At 41.2% G+C, this 15,305-nt stretch overlaps 1 protein-coding gene across 4 annotated transcripts in view; it reads left to right on the top strand.

Annotated features, from left to right (window-relative positions):
* Positions 1 to 15,305, top strand: part of FRMD4B (FERM domain containing 4B) — a 193,989-nt gene that overhangs the window by 118,598 nt on the left and 60,086 nt on the right. For all 4 annotated transcript variants that reach the window (XM_055557789.1, XM_055557788.1, XM_055557791.1 and 1 more), the window contains exons 6-7: positions 750 to 806; positions 1,621 to 1,643. In XM_055557789.1, coding sequence (XP_055413764.1) covers positions 750 to 806; positions 1,621 to 1,643 — 80 coding nt within the window. The remainder of the gene's footprint in view (positions 1 to 749; positions 807 to 1,620; positions 1,644 to 15,305) is intronic.

The following is a 15,305-nucleotide window of genomic DNA, read 5'->3' on the forward strand; positions in this document are numbered from 1 at the left end:
AGGTATATGTGAGTATTATTGATAGAGGCAGTCCCCCATCCCCCGCCCCGCCCCCCCCTCCGACACACACACACTTGTGTATCCCTTCCTGAGTAAGTATTCCTGTTAATTACAGCCTGAAACTCCTATTCTTCTTTGGGATCTTAAAAAATAAAATACTGGAAAAAGGATAAATTAGGATTCATCAAACTTCAGTATAAAGCAACAGAATTTTAGCCTTTTAAGCATTTGCTGTAACTGGTTCTTAAGGCTTTACATTTTCTCTATAAAACTATAAATATTAATTCAAGAGTCTCATTGACACAGAAGTGGAACTTACATTTTTTATAATATTTGCATTGTGTATGTATACCAAAATAATTGCTATGATGCAGGAAAACACTGAACAAACTAAGAAAATCGGAGCGTAAAAATGAACTTAGATAAAAATTATTCATGCATTTAGAGTCTGTCTGAATTTTCAGTCATATGTGTTCCTTCCAGAATACTGCTCTCAAAACACAATTTCCCACAGCAAATTAAAGCGCGCACTCTCTCTCTCTTTTACACACACACACACACTCCCTGTGGCTTCCCCTTAACCCTGGATGTGTCTCTCCACGCCCCCCTCCCTTTCCTCTGGAATGGTATGATCTGCATTTGATCGTAAACTGGAGGTGCCAAGCTGTGACAGCTTCCCGAACTGCACAGCCATTTGCTACGACCTAGGGCAGCCTGTGTTCAGTGATGCTTTCCTTTTCCTCCGACAGGGGCAAATCGAGGTAGACAGCGAAACTATCTTCAGGTTAGCGGCACTCATTCTACAGGTAAGAACTGACAAACCGCTCTTTACTTGCTTGTTTTGTGTATTGGGTTTTGTGAACTGCCTGAAATTCGAAAACTTGTGCATGGGCCAGTAGCTGATGTTCTAAAGTCGCCTGGTTGTTTGCCAGAATAAGATGTGAGCCACCGTTTTCTGTTTTCGTGTGGTTTGCATGATGAGGGAGAATGTGGCATTGTGTGTCTCAGAAGAAAATGAAATTTAGACTTCACTGAGGAAGGAGTGTTAAGACCATATTCCTGGCAAAGAGCTCTGGGTGACTTGAATTTGGGAGGCGGCAGTTGTCACAACAGCTGTAATCTGCATTTAAATTTAGTAACTTTTCTATACTTTTTCTTGAGGTTGAGTTAAAGAGCCCTTTAATTCTTAAAGGCATGCATAGTAGAAAAACAGTGGGTTCTATGCTGGTTTAAAAAAAGAAAGTAAATGGCATGTGTTGGTTTATCTGTAATGATTTAAAAGGTCTGCATCCAGACTAAAAAGTGTGCTGCTCTGGTAGACAAGCATTTATCACGTGATCTTCGAAACTTAAAAGGAGAAATAACCATCTATGCGTTTTCAGATAGATTTGTCTTGTCTGTGAAAAAACAAGAGAAATTAATGAGTAATAGCAATGTCCTAAATGCCACATATTTCTCCAGTGTGCTAAATAGGGAAAAGGTTCCTTGTGAAACAAACAAAAAAAAATTCGAAACAAAACTTGGGCATTTTAAGAGTAGAGAATGATCAAGAGTAAAAATTCTTTTAGCTTGATTAACATCAGTACAAACTGATCATCTCTCTCTTTTTTTTTTTTTTAGGAAGCCAAAGGGGATTATACCAGGTATGGTTCCTTTTCTGATATAATAATGCAGAATAACTCACTGAATCTTTTAATGCTATTTTAAATAACAATGGATGCAAAATCAAAAGAAAGTAGATCCCTAGGCGAGAGACGGAGGTCTCTTTCCTCTTCAAATAGAAACCTATTCTTTTGTGAATGAATCCAGGCAATGAAGCTTTCCAAGCTGGAGTGACAGAACTTGTTCTCAGAAATGCTCCAAAGTTCTATTTTCTGTCATCTGTTAGCAAATGAAAAAATCTATAAAAAGCTTGGGTAACCCGTGCCGATTTTTTAAACTTATACTAATCCTGTGTTTGAAGAGATATACTATAAGCACAAAAAGATTAAATCCATCAGCTGCTTAGTTAAGGGATTAATAGGGGCTTTCTTTTTGCAGCTGCCCTGAAGGGGCCTCACCCTTCATACACTTGACCTAACAGTTGTATTATTGCCACCGAGACACTTACTGGTCCTAACTGCCTAACTGGCCAAATCATCAGAGAGTGTTTATATTTGAATTCACCCTCCTCTGTCCTCTCCAGTCTGTTCTTTTCATGCAATAGTTGCCATTGGAGGTAGTAGAAAGGGTTAAAGGTGGAGGCCAGGCCTCCGATTCAAAACAGCTCACAGGCTGACGACTGGCTGAAAGCCTCGTCTCGACCGTGTTAATGTTCCACTCCAGGTAAACTTTACCAGTAAATTATTTACAGATCAACTAGTATTCATTCCCCGCCAAGTCTTTGACTAGTGTGCTCCTTAACAGACTGATAACCAGATCATGCCTTCCAGGCTTGAAAACTTGGAGTCACAGAGTCGTGCTTCACTTCAGAAACTCAGTGCACTTTCCACATCTGCCCATTTAATTTGATAGAATGACTGAGGCATCCACTTAACATGCCAAGATCCACTCACCGCATTCTCTTTTTAGCTCTGTTCTGTGATTAAAAAAAAAATTTTAGGTTAGTGAATAAGCTTTGAAGGAATCATAAAAATTACTGAAAGTGCAAGTCACTCAGTCGTGTCCGACTCTGTATAGTCCGTGGAGTTCTCCAGGCCAGAATACTGGACTGGGTAGCCTTTCCCTTCTCCAGGGGATCTTCCCAACCCAGGGATTGAACCAAGTTCTGCATTGCAAGTGAATTCTTTACCAGCTGAGCCACAAGGGAAGGCCAAGAATACTGGAGTGGGTAGCCTATTCCTTCTCCAACAAATCTTCCCTGATAGCTTCTTTGATATTTTTTTTTAATTAAAAGAAAATGTCAAGGCATAAAAAGAAGATAAATTAGTCTCTAGGTCGTTAACATCAAGAGCGGCTGTGTTCTCCACTCTTGTCTTCCCTGGAGGAGCCATATTTCCTAGGAAGATCAGATATGCAAGGAATTCCTTCGCTAGGGGCTGAGTCTGAAGTTGATTTATAAATGAAGGCTTTCAGGGCCAACAACTCAGACTCCACTGTTTGTGGACTGCTAACCCTTCCTCCCCCACTTTCTCCTGGTCAAGCATGTGATGGACACCCTCTGAGCCTCATTTCCCCATCAAGATAATGGCACCTCCTTCACAGGTCTGTTGTGAGATTAACTGTATGGAAACATTGCCCAGAGCGGTATCTGGCGTGCAGCAAGCCCTCTATACACTTTGGCTGTTATTATTAGCTATTAAAGTATCATTATTTCCCTCTTCATTATCATCATCCTGTCCCATCTCTTGGCAACCTCTGAAGAGCTTTTTGGGACCTACACAGGTATGAAGAAGCTGTAATCACATGGCAGGGGAAAGAATGAAAGAGAAAAAGATTGATTCTGCAAACCTCCTTTAGGGAAAATGGCTTGCCTGAGGCAGAAGAAGTCTTAAAAAGAACTGTACTTGGGTAGCCCAGACCTTTTAGCCCTAAGATGTCAAGTTTGGAGAGTTAGTCTGGCCAAACCGAAGTTAATCGTTTTCCTTAATTTCAGTGTGTTCCTGGTGCTTTCCTGAGTGATTACTAAAGAAATGGTGGACAGTGTTTTGAAATTGTCTAAACCATGCTGAGTAGTAGAAGGAGCTTGGGACTGGGAATCATGAAACCAGCACCATGAAATTGAATGAGCCCTGTGCTCATTCTCAGCCTCCATTTCCTCATCTGTAAATTGGGACTGAAGAAAATGAGACTTGGCTGGGTAGTTTTGGCGCTATGAATGGATTCAAGGACTTTGTAGATTATAGTTTGTTGTACGAGCATTAGTTATTGCTGATGAGATTGAAAGAATAGGAAATATGAGCTTTTGTCATTGGGTATATAAAGAAGAATTTTCGCTCATTGTCACGACTCCTTCCCTGTTTGATCTCCTCCTCCCCTGAATGGAGAGGGTATATTTTTCCTCCAAAGTTTTGTTATAAAACTAATTTAGGAAAACCAGGCAAAAATAAAAAGTAGCATTTATGGCAATGTTATATACTGTTTAGAGTGAAGACATTAGAACCAGACAGACTCACTGAAGTCCCAGGTCTGCCCGTTATTACCTGTGCAATCTTGAACAAGTTATTTAAATTTACCAAGCCTCAGTTTCCTCATCTGTAAAATAGGGCTTTTATTAGTGTATACCCCATAGAATTGCTATGATGACTGATTGAATTAATATATATAAAGTGCTTAGAATGGTTCCTCCAGTCACCACTTTCATATTCCATCAAATTGATGGACATAATCTACCACTCCCCTGTTGTCTTAAATATGAATTGCTTCCCATTTTTTGCTGATATAAATAATACTTCGATGAACATCTTTGTATAATTGGGATTGGAGTTATCTGTGATTATTTTTCTAAGTGATGTTTCTCCAGTGGGAACAAGCAAAGGCAAATTCCTCAAAGGAGGTAAAGTATGAAGTGCTGAAAGGGAACTTATATACGCCTGATACTTCCTTGATTCCTTCCAGAGAATCTGTTTTTCTATCCAGAGCTCCCTCAGTGACAATTCTGAACTCCACATCTCTCTTGGCTTACATGCCATGGCTTTTAGAACTTCACTGAGTTTGCTCACTGAGGTTTAATTATGGCTCAATAAAGATCTTCAAGTACTACCCTCGTGGAGTAGAGCCATGTGGCATTTTCAATTAAAACACTGATTGAACACCTAATTCTTGAGGCTGCTCTGGGCCACCCACTCCTTGTAAATATCTCATTCTTTCTCATATTTAGCATTTCTAAAGCTGAACCCGCCAGCATCCCAACCCCCAGACCAACTCCGCCGCTGCCTCCCCTTGTATAAGCTCCTTTCTCTCTTGAATCATCTGTCAGGATTTTCCCTTTTCCCTCCCACCTTTCTCCTCCACCTCAGACAGCTCCCTTCTTTACTTCTATCAGAACGCCGGCTTTCTCAGCCATCAGTCTCCTCCAGTCAGCCTGACTGTAAAAGTATGCATGTGTGTGTTGATTGTTTGACTGCTTTCTGTAACATTATTTTAATAGTCCATACCTGATTTCATTCAGTTCCTACAACAGTTTTATCATCACCATTTAACAAATTAATGGATGGAAATTTTAGGCCAAACTCACTCACATAGTCAGTGAGTTCCTGGATCTGTTCCTATTCCATTGTGTAATACATAATACCCAAACATAACCCCCTGTTATTTTCCCAAGACATAAATGTGATCGTTGTTGACTTCCACACATCTCTTATCTCCCATTGCATAGACATCCACCTTCCAAAACCCTAACCTGGCATTCAAGGCCCCATATAATCTGCATTAATACGTTTTAACTAGCCACGCTCTACCATTCATACTCCTTAATATTTGTTCCCGACTCTCTTCTCTTTTCTTTACATACCCTATACTGTTTCTCCATCGTGGCTATGTTCAAATTCTTCTTCCTAGAATGCCTTTTAAAACAACAATCCTCCTCCTCATTTTGTTTCTGCCCTCTTTCCTTCAGAGTATTTTAAGTTAACACTATCATAACCAAACCTTGCTCTCTGGAAAGTTAATTAAAATAGTGGCGTGAGGACTTCCATTTTCTTTAAATAGTTGACAGCCTGAATTTCCAAGTCAGCCCTTAAGCTGCAAAGATAACAAGCTACTTGGGTAACACAACACAGACAAACACAGGATTCCTGAAAGCTGACACGGCGAGGTTTTATCACTGAGCCAGCTGCAAACGACTTTGTAAAAGCAAGGCATTTCTTTTCTTTTCTTTTTTTAAGCTCCTGAAAGGTGGAAATTACCAAGAAACTGTGTGACTAGGGCACTTCTGCTTATAAGAAAAAGTGACTACAATTTCATTTCAGTGCTGGGTCAGAATGATAGCATATTGTCACCTAGCTTCAAATGGATAGGAATAATGCACAATTTACAGCTGTGCTACAAAAATAGCAGCTGTTTCCCATGGGAAAGGAACTTCTCTGGATGAGAGGAGTTAATGAAGGGAGGGGAAAAAAAATCAAAGACTTTTAAAGAACTTGTCCTCCTACTTGTTACCTCTAGAGCGCTTAAAGCTCTAAAGTACCATTCCATTTCTGGGACCTTTAAAATCAGTGACGATGTTTAAAAAAAAAAAGGCAGCTCCCATGGGCTAGGTGCTATGCTGAGTATGTCCTTATATCAATGGGAGGCAGACGTGAAGAGGAGCTTTGGGATTTAATTGCTTGGGTTCAAATCCAGGCCCAGGTACTTGCTGTAATACTGTGGGTAACTAACTTCTCTGGAATCTGGAACTCAGTTGCTTTGCCTCTGTTGTTTGGCTTTACTGTTGCTATTAGTGTTAGTCCACTGAACCTTCCCACCAATCCTGTGATGACAGGCACTAGTGGTATCCCTGTTTTACAGAGGGGGAAACTGAACTGTGGAGAGAGTAAGTAGTGGACTGTCTAGGTCACATGGCAGGAGTGGCCCAGTTAGGACTCCATGCCTGATGCTCTTGACCTTTGTCAGGAGTCTCCTTTTTAGTATTCTAACACAAACTTAAACTTGTAAGAATCATTACCTTCCGTGCTGACAGAATAAAGAAGGCTGACTTGACAAAAATTTAATGTTTCTGTCTGATTTCACGCCAGAACTTTAATGAATCATCAAAGAGCTTTTGTGAAAAACCTAGTAAGAAATAACTTTTCTTTCTCTTGGTGTTATGGCTAATTTAAGGCTTGATTTAAACATAGTTCTTTTATCAATCAGTTCAGCACATTAATATTTAGTTTTAATGATTGGTAAGTACTTCTATGTGTCAGGCTGTTTTACATGGTTTACAAACAGTAACTCGTTAATCGTCATCTCTACTCATGAGGTTGGTGGAATATTATTCCCACGTTACAACTGAGATTAAGAAACTTTGTGTGGGTAATATTTATATTACTCAATTATGGTTTAACATTTCCCCATGACTTCTCCAGATGTTGAGTTGTTACATTGAATAAACACACAAGATAACAACAAGTAGGGAGCTGCAGACAAATAAGCGCGGGAACTATATTGTTAAAAGCAGAAACCAACAAATACTATAAAGCAATTATGCTTCAATTAAAAATAGATAAATTGAAAAAAAAAACTCAACAGAGTTTAAGTTCTTTTTGATCAGTTTCAAATCCACTCCTGTGCATGGCAGATCTCCCAGAAGAAAACACATAAACAGTGTTTCCCACACTTTCTTGTCCCTGATGTTCGAGCCTCACCCAGACCGGTGTTCTGTGTACTTCACTTTGTGAAGTGGGGCTTAATTATTTGGTGAAGGCTTAGCATTAAAATGCTTTTAAAAGATAAGCAGTTCCTTTTCTTTGTACTGCCTGTCAGATTCTTACATCTCTCAATTTTAATTCCAATAGCTCTTAAGATAAACATTCATCAAATTCTGAACTTGCTTTTTCTGAAGAGCCCTGAATTTGGAAAGAATCATCCATCCCATACAGTGGGTGCTTTTTCATCTGCTCTGCAGATAGAGTATTAGGGCTGCCCCCATATTATGCATTGGAACCCTCATTTCACGCATGATGAACTAACAAGTGACATACCCATGACAATTCAGGTTGACAGGACCAGACCTACAGTCCCCATGTCTCCCCTACCGTCTCAGAGTACCATTCTGACTTACACATGTATCAGGAACCCTCCACAGATCCTTGCTGTCCCTGATGGAAGGCAGTGTGGGCAGCAGGCAGTGGACTCTCTGGTAAGCGGTGTTATCAATGGAGCGGCCCCAAGTCTAATATTAGTCACTTGAGGAGATAGCTTAAGAGTGAGAAGGCAGGAAATGAGCACTCCATCAGCACTGACCTTGGAATGCTTGGTCTTTTTCTCATTGCTGGACCCTATTCATCCTTGTATTCAATAGATTAAACACCGAATACCTAACAATATACAAGGCCCTGGACCACTAAGGGCTGTGGTGGAGGCAGACTAAGTTTCCGGTCTTTTACTACTTAGCCACAGTCATTTTACATCCTTTATAAGAGACACTGGAAAGTTCTGGGCCCTGGATTCAGACAGGCAGGCATGAGCTGAATGAGACAAGCCTTCCTCATCTACTAGTGACATGACCTTGAGCCAGTTCAAGCCATTGAACCTAAGGTCCCTTTTAAAAAATTTATTTGTTTTTAACTGAAGGATGATTGTTTTACAATATTGTGTTGGTTTCTGCCATGTATCAACATGAATCAGCCATAGGTATTCGTATGTCCCCCCACTCCCGAACCTCCGTCCCACCTCCCACCCCATCCCACCCCTCTAGGTTGTCACAGAGCCCCTGGTTTGAATTCCCTGAGTCATACAGCAAATTCCTACTGGCCATCTATTTTATATATGATAGTGTTTCCATGCTACTCTCTCCATTTGTCCCACCCTCTCCTTCCCACCCCCCCAACACCTGTATCCACAAGTCTTTTCTCTATGTCTGCATCTCCATTGCCACCCTGCAAATAAGTACATCAGCACCATCTTTCTAGATTCCATATATATGCGTTAATATACGATATTTGTGTTTTTCTTTCTGACTGACTTTGTATAATAGGTTCTAGATTCATCCACCTCCCTAAGGTCCCTTTGCTTTAAGGGATTTGTTGTGAGAATTGAATGAGGTCAGGCACCTTGCAGGATGCCTAGTACAGAATGAAGACTTAGTACTTGGGACTTTGCTTCCACTAAGTCTATCGAGTATACTGAGATGCATTGTTGTTGTTTTACCATCTTAACTTTTTTCTTTTTTTAATTTATTTATTTTTGGCTGTGCTGGGTCTTTGTTGTTACACTAGGGCTTTCTCTAGTTGTGGCAAACGGTGGCTACTCCTTGTTGCAGTGTGCGGGCTTGTCATTGTGGTGGCTTCTCTTGTTGTGGGCACGGACTGTAACTTGTGGACTTTGGTAGTTGTGATGCACAGGCTTAGTTGCTCCGACACATGTGAGATCGTCCCAGAAAAGGGATCAAGTGCATGTCCTGTGCATTGGTAGGCACACTGCTCACCACCAGCCTATCAGGGAAGTCCCCCATCTGAACCATTTTAAGTTGCTGGACAACCATCACCACATCCATCTCCAAGATCTTCCATCTTGAAAAATGGAAACTCTGTCCCCATTACATAATAACCCTTCTCTCCTTCCCCCTAAGCCTCTAACAGTCACCATTCTACTTTCCATCTCCACGATGGAAATTGCCTATTCTGGATGCCTTATATAAGTGAACTCATACAGTATTTGTCTTCCTGTGACTGGTTTCTTTCACTCAGCATAATGTACTCATGTTTCATCCATATTGTACCATGTGTTAGAATTTCCTGTACTTTAGGACTAATATTCTGCTATATGCATTTACCACTTTTGCTTATCCATTCATCTGTGAGTGAATACTTGGGTTACACCACTTATTGGCTCTTATGAATAATACTGATATGAACACAAATATCTTTTTTGAGTCCTGAATTTCAATTCTTTTGAGAAGAGAGATGTATTTTTAAAGAGAGTCCCTGGCTTCCAGACACTCCACCATTCATTGGAGTGAGGGTGGGATGAAGGCTTTGGAATGTAGGATGGATATCAGATCCTTGTTCTAAATCATGAAATCTTATCAAAAGTAACACTTAAGAAGCTCAGTACTTACATTAGAATACATTTGTAGGTGAATATTTATTGACATGGAAAAATGATTACAATATAGAAAATAGAAAAAAGCACATGTATCATCTTTTTTATTAAAAAAACATATATGCCAATATATTCAAATATATGATACATGTATAAAAACTAGTCTGTAAGTTATAGCACAGTGCAGTAACCTCTAAATTGTTTTGTTCATACAGCCCCATTCATTTGTATACTTTTAATTATTTATTTCATTATACAGTTATAGATTTGAAAGTGAAAGTCACTCAGTCACATCCAGTTCTTTGCAACCCCATGGATTATACAGTCCATGGAATTCTCCAGGCCGGAATACTGGAGTGGGTAGCCTTTTCCCTTCTCCAGGGGATCTTCCCAACCCAGGGATCGAACCCAGGTCTCCCGCATTGCAGGCAGATTCCTTACCAGCTGAGCCATCAGAGAAGCCCAAAAATACTGGAGTGGGTAGCCTATCCCTTCTCCAGAAGATCTTCCCAACCCAGGAATTGAACCGGGGTCTCGTGCACTGCAGGCAGATTCTTTACCAGCTGCGCTAACAGGGAAGCCCATAGTTGTAGACATGGAGAACTGTATTAGCATCATGTATATTGTAAAATACTCACAAAAGAGTCATCATCAAAAGCAGTGACATAGAGTAACATGTTCAAAGAATGCATACAAAGAAAGTATCATTAGAAGATGTAGTATTTTCTTTCTGCACACCTACAGACTCCCCACCACAAAGACTGCTGTAGAGTGGATTCTGAAGTTAGGCAAAACTGAGTTTGACTCCAGATCCTGCTTCTCACTGGTGAACAATCTTAGCTGTGTTATTGAACATCTCTCTACTGCAGTTTCCCATCTGTAAATAAGAATAATTAAAGTTCTTTTTAAAAAGTAAAAAAAAAATTTTTAATTGAGGTATGATTGACTTGTAACCATATATTAGTTTCAGGTATATAACATAATGATCCAATATTTGTATGTATTACAAAATGATCACCACAACAAGTCGAGTTAAAATCCATCACCATACATAGTTACAAAAATTTTTTTCTTGTGATGAGGACATTTAAGATCTACTCTCTGAACAACTTTCAAATTTGCAAAACAAATTTGCCCTGTTTATGGTAGAGGTAAAAAAAAAAAATTAAGCTGGTACTATGGTCATGACTAAGAGTTATCTTGGGATGGGTGGGATAGAAATGTTTGCAATTTGCCTTCTTCACATGTCAGTGTGTTTTCATTTATTGGTAATGAATATACAGTGCTTATGTCAGAATTTTTTTAAGTGTTATTTTGTACTGTTATAAAACTCATAGATGAGCACAGTGACCTACAGATCTCTGACACTGCATCATTTTTCAAAATGAATGTAAGATTCATGGAACACTACCCACTTGACCTAACAGAAACTTCCCAAACCAAGGCTTAAAGCCCTTCCCTGCCACCCCAGAGCAACAAGGCAGCGAGCTTGTGATTCCCCCCGGCATGTGGGGGGCCCTGTCCAGAACCTGCTGGCCCCCGGGGGCCTGTGTGCCTTTGTGAACAGGCTCATTTAGTTCTGGGCACAGGTGCCTGAGGCTGGGCAGGCAGAAAGGAAGCAATTAAGACAGTGGAAACCTACCAGGGAAAAATGCTGTTGGCGGGGCAGACTTCACCAGGGTGTGACCTGTGCAGTCACACAGGGCCCCCTGCTCAGAAGGGACCCACGCTCAGTTTGACACTCTTCTGTAGCCATCTTGAGATTCCTCATGATTTTTTAAACAAAGAAGCTCCACATTTTAATTTTTCACTGGGTATTGCAAATTGTGTAGCTTGGGTCCTGGTTGTTGAAAACTGTAAGGCCTGGGTATTAGATGGATTATTAAAGAAAGGATCCTCTTGTAGGCGTCTAAACAGGTACTCCATTGATGAAGGTGGAACCTCACAGAATTCTGCAAAAAAGTCCTTTTGCATGTACGTCTGGGAACCTCTTAGCCTCTTTCTGATTTCAGTACGTATGATCGCCCAGGTCTGAGGCACAGGCAATAACATGACCTAGACCTCCTAGGGCCATTATGAAAATCAAGAGAGAAAATGCCCATAAAAGCGTTTGAACTGTGCCTGGTACCTGTAATTCTCATTTCTGGCAGCAGTGGAATATCATCAGCCCTGGCTCAGACCTTGGGGTTTCACTGGGTTCCCCTCAACTCCTGGCAACCACCATTCTACCCTCTGTCTCTCTGAATTTCTAAAGTGTTTTTATTTTCAATATTTACAGATTTTTGTGTTAACCTCATTCTCAGCCTAAGTCATTTTTGTGGATTATATTTCTTCTAAAAGACGTGAAGTTTCAAAGTAGACAGGATCAGAGTTCTTGGCAAGCTGGCTAATGTTTAGAAAAAAAGTCTCTCATCACATTTTCATTATTATAAGAAATTCTTCAGATTCTAAAAAAAAAAAGTAGTTTGACAGTTGATCCCTATCAAGCATGCAGATGGACAGAGTAATTTGTCCTTGGTTACAAGTTAGACAACAGACAAGAGTTTAACAAAGGAATTCTAGATGAGAGGACGCTGAGTTTCCCACAACACAAGCTGGTTTCTTGTCTCTGGTAGAATGCAGAGATAAGGAGGGTCTGGTACAAATTCCACGGATTGGTCATGATGTTGGAGGAGCAAGTTTGAAGGCTGCACTTCCACCAGTTACCGTGTGTTCTGTTGAATCAACCCTAAAGCCACTTACAACTAGGGACTTGCCAAGCTGCTTCCAAAGTTCTTTACCCATGTGGTTTATTACCAACTGTTAGGATTGCCAGACTGAACACGTAAAATAAACAAGGGATAACTTTTTTTAGTGTGTGTTCTAAATGTTTAATCTGGCAACTCTAACCTAGATCACCCACTGGGGATTCTTCTCAGTGTTAAGAAACCACCCCTAGCCTGTTCTGAGGATGATTGAAGTAAAGTGTTTGGTATAATTGATGGTCTCCTATACTGTGATCAGAAAGGAAAGAATACATTTAATGAACATAGGCAGGTGCCTTCATAGCAACATAGCTTCATAGCATCTTCCCAAGAATGCCAGAAAACACATCAGTATCCCTGTCTTTATAATGAAGAAACCGAGGCTCACATAGGTTAGTTTAGGTAAGTCCTATAAACATGGAGACCTGGAACTGAATCCACTTCTAGGTCCTGACCTTATTACTGCACATCACAGGTCTAGGGCCAGCCAGAGCACGTCTGTTGATTTGATTCTAAGTATGTGATGGTTTTACAGTGGCCTATGTCCCAACCCTGGCTGCCCATGTACCAGCTCTGGTGGGACGGCAGGCAGCCAGGTGACCTCTCTAAGCCTCAGTTTCCTTATCTGTAAGTTAGAAACAGCTCCTACACCTCAGTTTGCTATAAGGATTGAATGACATCCTTTTTTTTCTCTCTTTCTCTTTTTGTATAAGTAAAATGCTGAGCACTTGTCTGTCACACAGCACATGCCCTTTTTCTTTTAGAGCCACAGAAGTTTCTAATTTATTGTCTTGTGAAGGAGCAGAGAGGTCCAAGGCAGCTAGAAACCAAGGGCAGCCTAGGAATGTATGCTCACAGTAGAACCCCAAGGAAGGAGCTGCATCTGATTAAGATGAAGTGGGGTGTCCCTCCTTTTCCCAGAAGGGATGGGGACATCCCTAGCTTCTATAATCCTTTCAGTTCTCACTTTCCACTGCCTGATTTGGCTTGAGGTGCGATCAAGACCTGATTAAATGGGGTGGGGAGGAAATCCCAAGAATAGAAAGACCCTCTGACTTGGGAGGGGAGGGGAAGAGTTCTGGCCCAGCCCGTCTGGCTTTTCCGGCCCCTCCCCCTGTTCTCTCCACCCAGCTTCCCAGTTCCCTCCTCTCCTTCCTCCTCCTCCCCTGCTGCAGCTCAGCTTAAACCTGGAGTCCTGAGAACCAGCCAGACAGCCTCTGGTCCTCTTGATCTAGCGCCACCTCAGCTAAAGGCCCCTGGTAAGTCTTTGGTCGCTGGGCCCTGTTTCCCACATCTACAAACTCAGGGTCGGACCAGACTAACTCATATTTCTTAACCAGCTGGCAGGGTTTGGTCTGAAGGGGTGGGAAGTGAGGCAGGCACTTTATTTTAGCTATTATGAAATCGTCTCAGTCTGTGAGCAGTTTTACTAAAAACTGTTTGCAGTAATCAGTGGTGGCATTAGAATCGGGTGGATCTGAGCCCTAGCTTTTTGCCTTGGCATATGATTGACTATGAATGAGATTGACCGCTTGTTTCCCTCTTTCTCCAGCTGCTCCCAAGCCCTCTATCCTGTAACAGAAAGAACTCATCAAGGGTTGAGATTTTACTTTGAACTTTTTAGCTAGGATTACAAATGGGGCATCAGGGACTTCCCTAGCAGTCCAGTGATTGAGATAACCTGAGTCCACTACAGAGGGTGCAGGTTTGATCCCTGGTCCGGGAGCTAAGATCTCACATGCTGGGTAGCACAGCTGGAAAAAAAAAAGTGTCAAACTCAATAAAGTTTGAAAAATAAAAATCAGGGATTAGGAACACCTTGTGTGGTTTAAGGAACCTTTGTTGGATGCTGGGCTTCTCAGATGGGCTTGCATGCCCTAAAATTCTGCTAAAAATGACTGGAGTCTGACTTTGTAGCTCTTAAAAAGTTTTTTTTTTTTTTTTTTTAAACTAAGTTTGGAATCTTTGCTATTAGAGGACAGCTACATATAGTAGTTGGTTTGGTTTAAGAAACACTGAGTGATAATGCATATTCAGTCTGGTTATCTGCAATCAGATCTTTGTGGTTTAATCCAGTTTTTTACTACACCAGATTATGTTGTTCAATCATCAAGTCTAGTCTGACCCTTTGCAATCCATGAGCTGAAGCACACCAGGCCTCCCTGTCCCTCACCATCTAAAATCAGATTATCTAGTTTTAAAAAAGCAACCTATCTTTACCCTAGAAACTAAGTTTAGTAGAATCAATGAGTGGCCACTATAATTACAAATTCCAAAACCTCAAGTTAAGCTGGCAAAAGCCTTCTCTTTTCTCCTTTGCTCTCCTTCCTTGTTTTCTGTCCCTTCATTTTGAAACTAGAGAAGTTAGGCAGAGTTGTCCAAGTGTAGGCTTGGAATCATATCAGCTTCTTTCTTGCTGAGTTTAAATGAAATCTCTTTTAAATCTCAGTTTTCACATCTATGTAACAGGGATGCTGGTGATAATAGCAGAACCTGTAGAGAGGTTTTAGCCCAGTCTCTGAAGCCTAATAATGTTCAGTGAGTGTGAGCATTTCTTTTTAGGGACTGAATGGAGGTACCTACTCTGTCTGTATAACTGCTGGGTCAGCCTTGGAAGGGGCTTCCCAGGTGGCTCAGTGGTAAAGAATCCGCCTGGCAATGCAGGAGATGCAGGCTCCATCCCTGGGTCGGGAATATCGCCTGGAAGAGGAAATGACAACCCATTCCAGTATTCTTGCCTGGAAAATCCCATGGACAGAGGAGCCTGGTGGGCTACAGTCCGTGGAGTCTCAGAGAGTCGAACACGACTGAGTAACTAAACAACAAGGGCCTCAGAAGGGTCTCCTGAAACTAACCTACTGGGCTTCCTCAGCCTCT

Source organism: Bubalus kerabau, chromosome 20 (assembly GCF_029407905.1).
Source record: "Bubalus kerabau isolate K-KA32 ecotype Philippines breed swamp buffalo chromosome 20, PCC_UOA_SB_1v2, whole genome shotgun sequence".
NCBI lineage: Eukaryota > Metazoa > Chordata > Mammalia > Artiodactyla > Bovidae > Bubalus > Bubalus kerabau.